This window comes from Syzygium oleosum, unplaced genomic scaffold, assembly GCF_021117445.2.
Source record: "Syzygium oleosum isolate NSW1041296 unplaced genomic scaffold, Sole_v2.1 Sole_v2.11, whole genome shotgun sequence".
Classification (NCBI taxonomy): Eukaryota; Viridiplantae; Streptophyta; class Magnoliopsida; order Myrtales; family Myrtaceae; genus Syzygium; species Syzygium oleosum.
This window is the reverse complement of record NW_026607495.1, coordinates 145,656-159,413: the sequence shown is the minus strand read 5'-3', so window position 1 is coordinate 159,413 and position 13,758 is coordinate 145,656. Positions and strand designations below refer to the sequence as shown.

Sequence of the window (13,758 nt, the reverse complement as noted above, 5' to 3'; positions counted from 1 at the left end):
AAAAAAAAATTAATCTTGTTCCATAACCTCTTTCTTTCTTTTGCAAAATTGTCCTCTTTTCTAATATATTATTATGACTATTGACACTTTGAAGTTGGAGAAATCATGTGCATAATCATGATTATTTTTTCGTTTCCTTCAAAAGGAAATGTAGAGTTGAGTTTGTCTTGTGTCCTTTTATTACGTAATCATGTATGTATGTATGAACCTCCCTAGCATGATCGCTCCATCATTTTTAGGAATGACGGAACAATTGTGGCCACGAGTTTTTCAGGAAGAAAACTAGAAACCAAGCAAATCGGTTTCTCTTTATTTCCATAAGTTTTGTTCTTTGATGGTTTTCTTCTCATCCTTCTCTGTTATTTGACGTGCTAAACAATAACTAGGACCATTGAACCGACCTTTTTGTCTAACAGTTTGACTATGCTGGAATTCCCGAAGAATATAAATCTAGAAATTTATTAAAATGGACTTATTTAAAAAGCACCAATGCACCATCAGTGTAGTTTTTCTTTACAAAAAGTTTTGAGATCATGATACATAACTATTTCTTATGTTAAGTTACTGCTCCCATAATCTAAAGACTACTTTTGTAAAAGGGAAAATAGACTTTATTGTCTGTGTACGATATAAATTCTTTGATTTATTCATGTAATGCCGACTAGTCAATTACTTGTGCATTGTACGTTAAAATTATGACCAGAATGAGATTACACTAATTAAAATTGAATATTACAAATTTTGAACTCAAATGTGAACCATTTAACAGTCACGGTGAGCCAATTCACATGATTTTAAATGAGAATAATAGTATTATATATCTAGGGAAAACGACACTAGAATTATCATAACTTTCGTACGACGCTTACTGTAGTGTCAAAACTTTTCGAGCGACCACGTAAGTGTAACATTGGTGAAAAAACAATCATTTATGTGCTTCTGGCAACAAACTCCAGCAATTCGTTCCACGTGGCTTTTTTTTTTATAAAATTTTAATGTCTACATAGCTTTCTTATATAAAAACAAAAAGGAATTCCAGCATGGATAATTACCTGGCCCTTCTTGACAATATGACGTCGCTTCATGTTTAAAACTCATTCTCTCTCTAGTTCTCTCTCTCTCTCTATTTTGGTGGCATTACGAAGCTCCTTCTATGGAGAGCTCGATTATCACACGATTAGAAGACAAAACCATTACAACAAGGATCGAATCTTAAAAGCACGTTCAATTCAACAAGAAATTAGATCGGTAAAAGATCTTAGGAGAAGTTTTCGTGATTTTCTAGTGAGAGAAAAGCAGCCATCGAGGACTTCTTGACCAGGTTGCCCCCTAGGCATGGGTAGTGGTCTAACAATATCACCTAGAGCTGGGTATGTTCACCATTGATAGAAAACTCATAACCTTTAGACGTCCTGTTAGGACACCTTTTATATAAGGGCTTGTGCATCTTACACCTGGTCTACTTAACCATTAAACAAATTAGTAGACTTTGATTATTTTGTCATCTTTAAAACATAATAAGAAAATTTTCCAACAATTATCAACTACCACATTAGGCCTTTGGGGAATATATCCAAGATTAGGCAGAACCATTGCTTCTCCTAAGGGCCTTTGACCATCTTGCACCCTAGGTGAAGACAGTGGTCTATCATTATCGACATGAGGCATTGGCCTAGCAGGTTGCATATTTTCCACATTTGATAATGGTATATTTTGCTGGGCATTCTGATTCACCGTATTGCCATTGTTATCCCTACCTAAGTTGACCTGAATAGTGTTAGGCAAGTTACTCCCTTGATAGGTGCAACTCCACTGTTCTGGATTGCACCAATGACCTCGGGCCTTTGTAAAATCCTAATCGGTGGTGGGGGTGGAATTATTTGTCCTACTGTACCAAAGGTAATTTGAGCAGAATTTGATGATGGAACATACCTGATGGACATAGGATCTACATGCATCTGAATTGACTGGCTTGAAGCTCCAGGCTTGGGTATAGCCCCCTGAAGTGTATTGACAATCATTGGTTTGACCACATCGATAAGATATTTCATCATGTGGTTAGTTGTTTCGTTCTGTAGCTCTTCAAACATCAGTCTCATTGTAGCCAATAACATAGGACTTGGCTTCAACTGCCTTCCCTGCTCATAAGTGAGTTGCCTTGGAATGTCGACATCTCCACCTTGCTCTCGTTCTACCACCCACTAAGCAACTGATGACTCAGAATATTGTTGACACCGAAAATCTAATTGTCCAATTAAAATTAATTGCACAAAATTTAGGAGTTAATTTTTTAACCCCTAAAATAAAAATATTTTTTCATTTAATCGCATGTCATATAGACAATAGGCATATTTTCATTAATTGCACTAATTAGAACATATTTTTATTATAAAAAATATTAAAAAATAATTACAAAAATTTGGATTGGGCCGGGTCGACCCGGCCCTCTCCTTTCTTCCCCTGGGCCCGACCCCTTTCTTTTTTTCTCTTCCCCCTTCCCTTTGCACGAGTCAAGCCTAGCCCACTTCCCCCTTCACGCGAACTGGCTAGGCCCGGCTCCCTTTCTCCTTCCTTCTCCCTTCTTCTCTCCCTTGTCGCGGTGGCCAATCCACAGCCGAGCACAGAGGTGGCCGGCGGATAACCAAGTAAAAACAAGCAGACCAGAGTGTAGAGTAGAGAGAGCACATCAGAGCATCACCATAAGGGGTGTGTCGTGGTCGTCGGCGCTGGTTTGAGCCCTGAGAGAGGTCAGGAACCCCTTGTTCTAGTCATGCACCCCATCTGCTCGACGAATGGATCGGTCGGGGTGCTGTAGCTCTGATGGTAGCCGTCGGGTGGCTGGGCAAGGCCGAATGGAAGCCAAAAGTGGCCGAGTGTGGCCTGCGAAGCCTCAGTCAGAGCTTGGGCGCAAGATGCCCAGGTTGAGGCTTGGCCGAGCCTCGTGTGCCTGAGGCACGTAAGAGTCGAGTTGGTCGGGCTTGCGAAGCTGGGTCGAACTCGGCCCGCGAGTTCTGGCTGACCCGACCCTTTTTTTGGGCCAGGCCCGATTCAAATCTGGAGATTCAACCCGGGTTTGTTTATATATAATATTATTATTTTAATATTTAAAAAATATAATAAAAATTAATTTTTTTAATATAAAAAAATAGTATTTGGGCTTCGAAATTGTCCTTTCTTGCCCTTTTTGTGTGATTAACGCCATGCTTGATTCGACCTTTCATATGGTTGATTAGAGGCAAGTTTGACTGTTGCTTACGCTCTTCCGATGCATTGATTGTTGTTTCCCTAGTCTGGTTAGGATTAGAACTCTAGGATTCACAAATCGATAGGAAGACTGCATGATCACTTTAGGTGGTGTTTGAATAAGGTTAGATACCGAAAGGGTACTGGTTAGATAACTAGTATAATCAAGTCTCCAAACTCATTTGAATCTTTGGTTCATAGGTTGGGTTTCTAATTGACCTACCCTAAACTAATTAGTGGCGACTCCTAAATAAAAATTGATTTGCATGTTAATAACTTCAACAATAAGTCGTGAGTTGGTATGGGCTTGGGAGAGTCCGAGTTAAATCTTAAGTTTAGACTTAGCAATCCATTAGCCTCTTAATCCCACCCGTGGCTCTTGAGGGCTGCGCTGTGGGGAGGTCGCAACAAATGTTATGTCCTGTCATTGCCAAGGTGCAGTGACGAGTTGTTATTGCCAGCATTGTCAGGATCTAGTTGATTCATTGTTCTAACATTGTACTTCCTTAAATCAGAACACTGGTCCCACTAGGCGTGTCAAAAAGATGTTTCACCTGAATTTGTTTTCGCGACGAAATACCTTTTACCGAAAGTCTTTTTTCGATTTTTATTAGAGGAGACAGGTTCTGCGGTGATTCTAGATAGGAAATATCATAGGTGTACAAGGAAATCGATAACTTTAGTCACGTGACTATCCAAATTGACGACCTGGTTAACTTTTTGTGCAAACACCTGCTATACATTGCATAAATACAGGTAGCAGTGGAATCAATCTAAATATGCCTCTTCCAGCATAGTAATTTAGGCTTTTTGTGTCGAATTCTTTTACAATTGGTTGAGATTCGGATCTTGGATCGTTTATGAACCAAGTGATAAATCATTTTGTGTGTGGATTCTCGTGATCTCGATTCTCAAATTCATTAATTCCACGTATAAGACACTTGTGCTGTCATCATCATGTTATTGCTTAAGCTTTTGGTTCAGCATCATATCTTAGTAACTTTTTACGATGCATGCTTGGATACATTATGTAATTCAATTGGCATATGAATGACAATCTATTGATTCAAATGGTGCTGGATTCCATTAGTGGACTACAAGTCCTTTCTTGAAGTATTAGGTCGTGGACTCCTTCCTTTGAAGAATGAAGATGGTAGACTGCATGAGAGTAATCGCTATTATCGGATCATCAATACGTGTTGCCCTTCTTTTTACTCACAAATATAAGAATTACTAGGTTTTTGAACTTTAATGTCCTTTTTTCATGAACAGTTTCCTCATTTGGAAGGAAAAAAACAAAACCAAAACAAAAAACACAACTGAAATAAGAAGAGCGAAGAAAATGTTCGAAAACTAATCCGGATACCGAACAGAGCCCAACCAAAAGAGAAGATCATCAAGCGCCACTGCCACCGACCAGTCAACAGTCGATCTGCTCACCAAAAACCAAACCATCTCTGGTCTATAAGTGTGGGGATGGCCGGCTCAAAGTACGTGCACGTTCATAGTGACCGAGCTCCTTCGTACGTGTCTCAAGATCTGCTTCGCAAACAAAGGACATTAGTCCCGTTACCAATCATTCCTCATCAATGTCTAGACGGCCACTCTACGATGTATTCCTGAGTTTCAGAGGGCCGGACACGCGCAGGAATTTCGCGGAACACCTTTACATCGCGTTGAGAGATGCTGGGTTTCATGTCTTTAGGGACGAGGAAGAACTGGAGAACGGCGTAGAAATCAACGAGCAGCTGATGGAGGCAATCGTGCAGTCCAAGATATCAATACCCATCATCTCCCAGGACTACGCGTCCAGCAAGACCTGCCTCATGGAATTGGACCAAATGTTGAAGTGCACGAACGACAACGATCACATCATCATCCCAATCTTCTACTACATCGACCCGAAGAATGTACGCAAATGCAACGGCTCTATCAAGATGTCCTTCCATGAGCACAAGAAGCGCAACATCAATGGCGAGGTCATTGGTTCCTGGAAGCGTTCTCTCCATCAGATTGGACGGTTGAAGGGACACCATCTCCACGAAACCAGCGGAATGTAATTTCGATGACACGCTCTGGTCTCAGATTACTTTTCTCATGTATCTTGCCCACTTTTAAGATTAACTAGGTGCAAATCATACCCAATTATATATTCGTTATTATAACCATGACAATGGCTGCACAATGCACAAATAGGTTTTCTTCCTGTTTAAATCCGCCATTCCCAGTCCTTTTCATTTCATTTACATTTGGCAGGTCTCATGGTAAGCTCATAAAGCAAATTGTCTACCAAGTTCAGCAGAAGCTGAAGAAGGAGGACCTAATTGTGACGAAACATTTAGTCGGAGTCGATCCTCATGTGCAAGACATAATGGCGAAGCTGAAGATTGACTACCACAATGGGCAAGCGGTTAAAATTGGGGACACACGTGAAATGGTGTTAGGAATATATGGTATCCCGGGGGTTGGTAAGACTGTCCTGGCGAAATATGTTTATAATCAACTTTATCATCTGTTTGATGCCTGTAGTTTTCTTGGGAACATCCAAGCCAAAATTAAAGATCAAGGCATCGTGTCTGTGCAAAACAAACTAATTGCCGACCTCCATAAAGGATATGGCCCAGAGTTTGATTGTCCCGACAAAGCTCTTATTTATATTCAGAACAGGTTTTGCAACATGAAGGTCCTCCTTCTCCTTGACGATGTGAATGATCATGAACAGCTCAGTGCATTGGTCGGGGAGCTTGATTGGCTTGGCCCGGGCAGCAGGGCCATCCTGACATCCCCAAGTCAACGCGTCCTTATTAACATCAATAATGCGGGAAGTTTTGTCCTCGAACTGATGAAACAAGAAGATGCGCTGAAATTATTCTGTAGGCATGCTTTTGGAACGGATTCTCCCCGTAAGAAATTCGAGATTCTGTCAGAAGATATCGTTGCTGCTACTGACAGGCTTCCTTTAGCGCTCATGGTGGTAGGTTCATCTCTGTTTCTTGTGAAAAATAAGAGAGCATGGAGAGAAACATTGGCTGCATTGGAAGCAGCACCTTGTGAGAGAGTCCAAGCAGCCTTGAAGAAGAGCTATACCAAACTCGACGAGAATGAACGGCAGATATTTCTTGATATAGCATGCTTCTTCATCGGAAAGGACAAGAGAATCCCCTATTACATGTGGGATGACTGTAAGTATTCTGCTTCTAAATCGATTCTAGCTCTTCTTGCCAGGTCTTTGGTGGAAATCGGAGAGGATAAAGAATTATGCATGCATGAAATACTGAAGCACTTTGGCCGGGAAATTGTCAAGAGTGAAAACCGAGATGAACCTTGCAAGCGCAGCAGGCTGTGCGACCACGAAGAAGCACTTCATGTACTAAAAAGAAGGAAGGTAACTTCTGCGAGCACTGCACCACACCATTTTTTCTTTAGATGCCAATTGATGCCATTAATGATCCTTTTCATTCAATTATTCGTCAAGTGTGATGCTAAAAGACATTTTTATTCTTTTAAGTTGATTTTGTTTTGCTTGATTGACAGGGAACTAAGAAAGTTAAAGCTCTTGGACTTGAGTTTGTTGACAAATCTGAAGGGAACCTCAGTTTTGAATGCGATCGATTTGATGGTTTACAGAACTTGAGGTTCCTCAAGCTGGATCGTGCTGATATTCGGGGAAACTTTGGGGGTCGTCTTTCAAGCTTAAGGTGGCTTGATTGGCAAGGGTGCCCAAAGACTTTTGACATTCAAGCGCTAAGTCTGAATTTGCAAAACTTGGTGATTCTTGATTTGTCGTGGAGTCAGGTTGACGAAGACTGGAGGGGATGGAAGCTGCTGCTTGTGAAGGTGTGGAATGAATTTACTATCATCGTACTTCTTTTCTTAACACGTGTTTCTCAGGAACTAAACATTTACTATCATATCCTCTTTATCTGGCAGGCAAATAAACTGAAAGTTTTGAAACTAACTGGTTGTGTCCAGTTGAATGCCTCTCCAGAATTTCCTGCTCCAATGGAGCTGGAAAGACTTATTCTGGAAGGTTGCTCTAGATTAGCATTTATCCATCCATCATTTCGTAATCTGAAGAAGCTGGTTTCTTTGAATATGAAGCAGTGCAGTCCCGTCTTTGAATTGCCAGATTTGCATCCCATGAGAGGCTTGAAAGAGCTGGTGATCGATGGAACTTCCATTTGTCAGATTGATTTCCAAGAAGGTTCCGTGAGGAAACTCAAAATACTCAGTGCTCGCGATTGTAAAAAGCTGTCTGAAATATCCGATTCAATCAGGTACTTAAAATCTCTCACGTATCTCGCTCTAGACGGCACTGAAATCCGTACCCTCCGGGAGTCCATCGAGTCGCTGGGGAAACTGAAGACACTGTCTCTGAAGAACTGCCGGAGTCTATCCAATCTTCCAGAAGGAATAGGGAAGCTCAGGTCACTGCAACTCCTGGATTTATCCGACACTGTAATTCAGGACTTACCTTCTTCGGTCAAGGATTTGAAAGCTATGAAAGTACTGAGGATGAGGGGTACTTTCATACAGGAGTTTCCCCAAGCTATACTGAATCTAGAGAAGCTGGAAGAGATAGATTTCTCGTTATGCCGGAGTTTGATGGGGGAAATCCCCGACGACATTACGAGATTGTCGTCTTTGGCAATCCTGAAACTATCCCACACTCGGATTTCTGACCTACCTCCAAGTATTTCCCGCCTTTCTTGTCTCCGGGAACTCGACATCTCCAGATGCGACAATCTTCCACTCAACTGGCCCTCTGATTTGATTAATTTTCTTAAGAGATTCGTGCAATTAGATGCTAGATAATATTTTAGGAGATTTGTCTACTTTTTTTTCAATTATCTTTTATTAGTGAATCATTAGGATTTTTAGACTATTTATATCGCATTATTCTCTTTTGTAATGATCTTGTCCTTCGAATCAATAGGAAATTGGTAGTTTTTGTCTGTCCCGCTTCATGTGTATTCACAATTTGTGACTCGTATCTACCCGTTTTTACAGTGTCAGTTTTCAAAACGCCGAATTATCCGATCATAAAGCAAATCTCTTGCAGTCCTTTTCGAAATTTGGAATCACAACTACGAAATCAATCAAAACAGTTCTTGGCGTTGAAGAAAGATTCCAACCAAACTTTGAGATAGATCCGTCAATTGATTTTGCAAAATTTTGAGGCATCACAAAATCAACTTCCTATAGAAATTCAAGCTTTCCTTCTTCAACTACTTCCATTTTATCACGAGAAACCTGGTTTCATGATTTGGATCGGTTTCAATCTCTCCGCTATTGCAAAAATCTTCACTAGCTCTCGAAACGAACGTTCAAGTTCGAAATCATCTGCCTTTTCAAATGGAAATTCGTAAGTCTCAATATCTTGTTGTTGAGGCTCGTGAACAACATTTTGAAAAGCTATTAAAAAAAGTAAATTAAATCTTGAATTTATTCACCCAAATCTATAAGACAACTATTTAAAAGTCTAAAATCCTAAAAACCGATTATATAAAGTAAGATTACAGCAAATAACAATCTTTTAACATTTAATCTAGAACTTAATTACCCAAATCTGTAAGAAAACTATCTACAACTCCAAAATCCTAAAAACCGATTAAATAAAGGGTTAATGATGCAGTAAAAATCAAGATTTTAGTGTCATATGTTATTTGATAGATTTAGGATTTATTATTTGATGTAATCTTTCTTTGTCTTAATGGTCTTGCTCTACCATATTCCATGTATCATGTTCTTTTCCGCTTAAATTAACAAAAAAGGTTTTCACTAGCTGAGTATATATCAAACAATAACCGCTGATATTGTTTGAATGCCCGGCTCAAAGGCTTTAGTTGTTAGGTCAAAAGCGACCACCTATATAGAAAGTCCATTCGAATCCCGTATTCAAAAGATGTGAGATAACGCCCTAACGGAGCCATTGCCCGAATAGTTGGAAAATTTGATCCTGTTAAAGATCCAACCGTTGAATTTGTGGCTCAAAGTAGAGATCGAGATAGGTTGGAGACATGTTTGGAGTTGCTACGGGTGTGTGGAGTCTGGCCAGATGCGCCAAGTAGCTTGTAGTTATTAGGTACTGGGCGGGAGGCTGGCCCATTCCGAGCAGGCGCCGAGTTTCACATGGATCTCGAAAATACGATATTTTATGCTCTGTTTGTTTTGCAGAAAATAAATAATTTGGAAAATATTTTTCTAAAAATGATGACCTATATCGCTTACAAAAATGAATAAACGAAAAATATATTCATTAGCCACGAAAATGTCTAGATATAAATTGTTGTTAATATCAAAAATATTTTCATTAACTAATTATTTCAAATGATATAAGTAATATTTTTTTGAAAAATATTTTCCAAATCATTCATTTTCCGCGAAACAAACGGACCCTTAAAGCTTTGTTTTGACCTATTTTCAAAAGTTATACATTAGAGTGATTAAAAAAATTAGGGTTTTCTCTGTGCATCTTCTTAGTGAATATTGTGATTAGCACTTGTGAGTTTGCTTTTGGTGTAATTTAGTGGGGAAAATCGTCTAATTAGTTGTAAACCTATTGTACGGATGATAATTTAGTCCTAAATTCTCTAATTTTGCCAATTTAGTCCTACATCTTTGAGCAAAATTCCAATATAGTGGAAAATACTGACTGGGTGATGTGCCACTAGGACGGCTAGCGATGTTTGGATCACCATGTCAACGATTAACTACATTAGAATATCGTGTAAAGATGTGGTTAATTTCTTCCTATTTGTCGGTGATGTGGGGAGAAGTCCACATGAAAAAGTAGAGAGGGTTCAACAACTTAGCGGAATTGCTTTTGAGGAAAGCTCAACTGTAGAGATGTGCGGTCAGGATTTTGAAGTTGGGCAACAGGTGAAGGCCATGAGAGACTAGACAGGGAGGGTGCCCATCTCACTATTACCTGTGGGGACACAAGGAATAAACTAAGACCTTGTTGGGAGACATCATAGGTTCTTGAGCCTCTAGCAGTTATATTTCCTCGTAAATATAAATTATTTATTAAGGTGTTAGCTGGATAGACTCCTCCCTTTGGACATATCCGACATTAGACGCAAATCCTTCCATTTGGGATAATTGCCAAGAAACAATTAAAATTTATTGTACGAACACCAATTCAGTCTTAAATCTTTCAATTTGATCAATTTACCCATCAATCTTTTGACAATTTAGTCCTTTTGGTCGTTTTGGCTGAAAACCACTGAAGCGGATGCTAGCCATCCTACGTGGCACAGCCGGTGCTGAAGTGAATAATTTTTACAATTTTTAATAATTTTTCTCTTTTTTTTTCCCACTGTAGCTGGCAAGGCCCTAGTGACCCTCGTGGGGCACAGTGGGAAAAAAAGAAAATAAAATTAAAAAGAAAAAATAATTAAAATTTGAACATTTAGAAAAATTATAAAAATTATCCACGTCAGCGCCAGCTGTACCACGTAGAATAGCAAGTGTCCATGTTAGCGATTTTCAGCTAAAATTGGCCGGGAATGACTAAATTGCCAAATTATCAAAAGGTTTAGGATTAAATTTGTCAAATTAAAAGGTTTATGATTAAATTGACATTGGTATAAAAGGTTTAATATATTTTTGGTAATTGTCCACCCTTTACTTTATACATGCTATTGTAGCAGTGCGCTAGAGGTGATAAAATGGGTCTAGAACCCATATTTTAACTCATAGTCAATGATTGTGGGTCATAAATGGGTTGGCTTAAGTCTTAAAAATAAGCTTAAATTGGTCATAAATAGGTTACCTATTAACTTAATAGGTCTTAAATAGGTATTAAATGGGTCATAAATGGGTTACCTATAAACAAGTCATTTTTATTTTTTTTTAATTTTCTGATTTTTTATAATTTTTTATTAATTTATTTTTCTTTTTTTTTCTTTCCTTTTTTTATTTTATTTCTTTTTCTTTTTCTTCTTCCTTGGCCGGTGGCCGGCCCGAGTGACGGTTGGCGACCGGCCATAGGCGAAGGACAAGCTTGCCGATCTGGTGAGGCCTCGCCGACCTTTGGCATTAGACTTGGCCTGGCCAGATCGGCAAGCTCGAGCTCGCCCAAGGCCGGTGAGATCAGTGAGGCTAGCTAGGGGTCAGCGAGGCCTCGGCATTGCCAGATCGGCGAGCTCGTCCCTTGCCTGTGGCCAGTCGCCGATAGTCACTGTGGTCGGCGATCGGCCAAAAGAAGAAGGAAAAAGAAAAAAATAATTAAAAATACGATTTAAAAAAATAAAAAGAAAAAGAAACAGAAAAAATAAAAATGAAAATTATTGAAAGGAGTGCACAGAGGAAAATCAAATAAGATTTTTCATACTAAACGGCGGAAATTATTTTCTAGTTTATTTTCAGGTTTCAGTCAAACATCGGAAAATGATAATATTTTCCACGAAACAAACGGAACCTCAAATTTTTTTAAAAAAAATATAAAAATTGTCCACTAGATTTGTATTGCATGAAAGTGTTTTAGCAATACAATTTTTTAAGAAATCATAAGAAACAAGTTAAATGGATCAATTTGGATCGAATTATTTATGACCCAATTCATCCGTTTGATGAGTCTACAATGCGCATTAGAGGTGGGATTAGAAACAACTTTTAAAATCTTTATTTTTAATCTGAGTTGTTGTAACAGTTCTTAATTATGTTGCTTTGACTCCGTTTAGGTGACTTTGAGTCAACTCAATAAATCTTCCATTCTGTGCTAGAAAATTTCGTTTTTAGCGAATGGTTATTTAGAATGTTAGGTGAAGACATTAAAGACATTATCTTTTGGACAATTATGTGCCGTTAAAGCCTTGTTTGCTTTGCGAAAAATATTTTCCAGAAAAATTTTTATCTTATTTTTCGGCACTTAAATTACTTAGGAAAATATGAGTCAACGGAAAGTGTTTTCTTAGTCAATGGAAAATCTATGCTTAAATTCAGGAAAATGATTTCCTTTTTAAAAAATCGGAAATCATTTTTCAAAATATGATTAAATATCAGGCTTGCATCGGAAACTTTATGTTTGGGCATAGGAACCCCAATGCTTGTTTTTGGGCCGTTGGCTTTGGACCTGGGTCTAGAGGCCAGGTCCGAGTTTGGGTCCACCAAGGTTTATTGAGGCCAAGCCCGGGTCCAAAGAGGTCAAGTTTGGAACCCCGATGCCTTGGGCCAGGTCCATAGAGTTTAGCTCAAAACACTAGAGCCGGTGGCTGGGCACGAGATCTCAGTGCTTGCGCCAGTGTCCCTAATACCTAGGCACAGGTCCATTAAGGTTGGGCTCAGGTCCATAGCGCCTAGGCTCGAGATCCCACGCCCAAGACCGGGTTCATCAAGGTCGGGTTCATGTCCATTGAGGTCGGGCCCGAGTTCGCAACACTTAGGCCAAGGTCCATTGAGGCCATGCTAGTGTCCTTACACTTGGGACCGAGTGCATTGAGTCCGGGTCCTTGTTCATCGAGGCCAAGCTCGGGACCTCGGTACCCTTGGCTGGGTCCTCGGTGCCTAGGCTCAGGTCCATGGAGGCTGGGTCTGGGACCTTGGCACCCAAGCCTAGGTCCATCGAGGCAGGCCTCGGGACCTCGGTGCCTGCGCCTCTGTCTATCGAGGCCTTGCCTGGGACTCCGGTGCTCGTACCTGTGTCTCCAACACCCGTGCTCGGTACCATTGAGGTAGAGTCCAGGACCTCGGAGCTCATGCCCCAGTCCCCGGTGCTCGGGTCCATCATGACCAGACCCGGGATCAATACCCGTGCTCGTGCCCAGGGCCCAAGTACCTGTGCCCGGGTCAGATCCATCAAGACCGAACTCGGGGGCCCTAGTGCCCGTACTCAATTTCCTGGCTGCCCATGCGCATGTCATTAGTGCCTAAATAAGATGTCTATTTTTTATTTTCCTAACCAAATGATGTAAAATATTTTCCAGTTCATTTTCAGGTTTTTGTCAAACACCGGAAAAATATTATTATTTTCCTGGAAAATGACTTCTTGAAAAATATTTTCTAGAAATATCACATTTTTCGCAAAACAAATGGAGCCTAAAAGATGTATCACACAATAAAATATATCTTTTTTTTGGGATAATAGCATAAGAAGTCCTAAATTTTACGTACAGAATGCAATTGACTCATCAACTTTTTAATTGATTCGCTAAACCTTCTTCACAAAGAGAAAATCAATCCTTTGGATGAATTGTACCTGAAAATTGCCTAGGTGCCACTCAAAATGTTCTTATGTGGCATCCTCAAATTGCACTTTTCAACATAATTTTAGGACTTCATTGCATTTTTCGATAAAGGTTGAGGCTTAATTGAATCAATTGAAGGATTTTAGGACTCAATCACATTTTTTGGTAGATATTTAGACTTGATTGAACTAATTAAAAGATCTATGACTCAATTTGCACTTCGTACATAAAATTTAGGGCATGTGGTACAATTTTCCTATCTTTTTGTCGTCTCTTAGCGGAGTTATTACGAGTTTTTCATATATTTGGAAGAAGAATGTTAAAG

General features: G+C 39.6%; 1 protein-coding gene across 1 annotated transcript; it reads left to right on the top strand.

Moving 5' to 3' along the window:
- Positions 1-4,719: 4,719 nt before the first annotated feature.
- Positions 4,720-8,058, top strand: LOC115661982 (disease resistance protein RPV1-like). Its single transcript, XM_030584163.2, has 5 exons — positions 4,720-4,733; positions 4,781-5,299; positions 5,500-6,628; positions 6,778-7,080; positions 7,174-8,058. The coding sequence occupies exons 1-5, from the start codon at positions 4,720-4,722 to the stop codon at positions 8,056-8,058; spliced, it is 2,850 nt and encodes a 949-aa protein (XP_030440023.2).
- Positions 8,059-13,758: the final 5,700 nt, after the last annotated feature.

Bases quoted from the DNA above. Each gene is read 5' to 3' on its own strand.
- LOC115661982 (XM_030584163.2), top strand. The intron at 5,300-5,499 runs GTAATTTCGATG...TACATTTGGCAG, and splicing joins CTCCACGAAACCAGCGGAAT to GTCTCATGGTAAGCTCATAA. The intron at 7,081-7,173 runs GTGTGGAATGAA...TTTATCTGGCAG, and splicing joins GGAAGCTGCTGCTTGTGAAG to GCAAATAAACTGAAAGTTTT.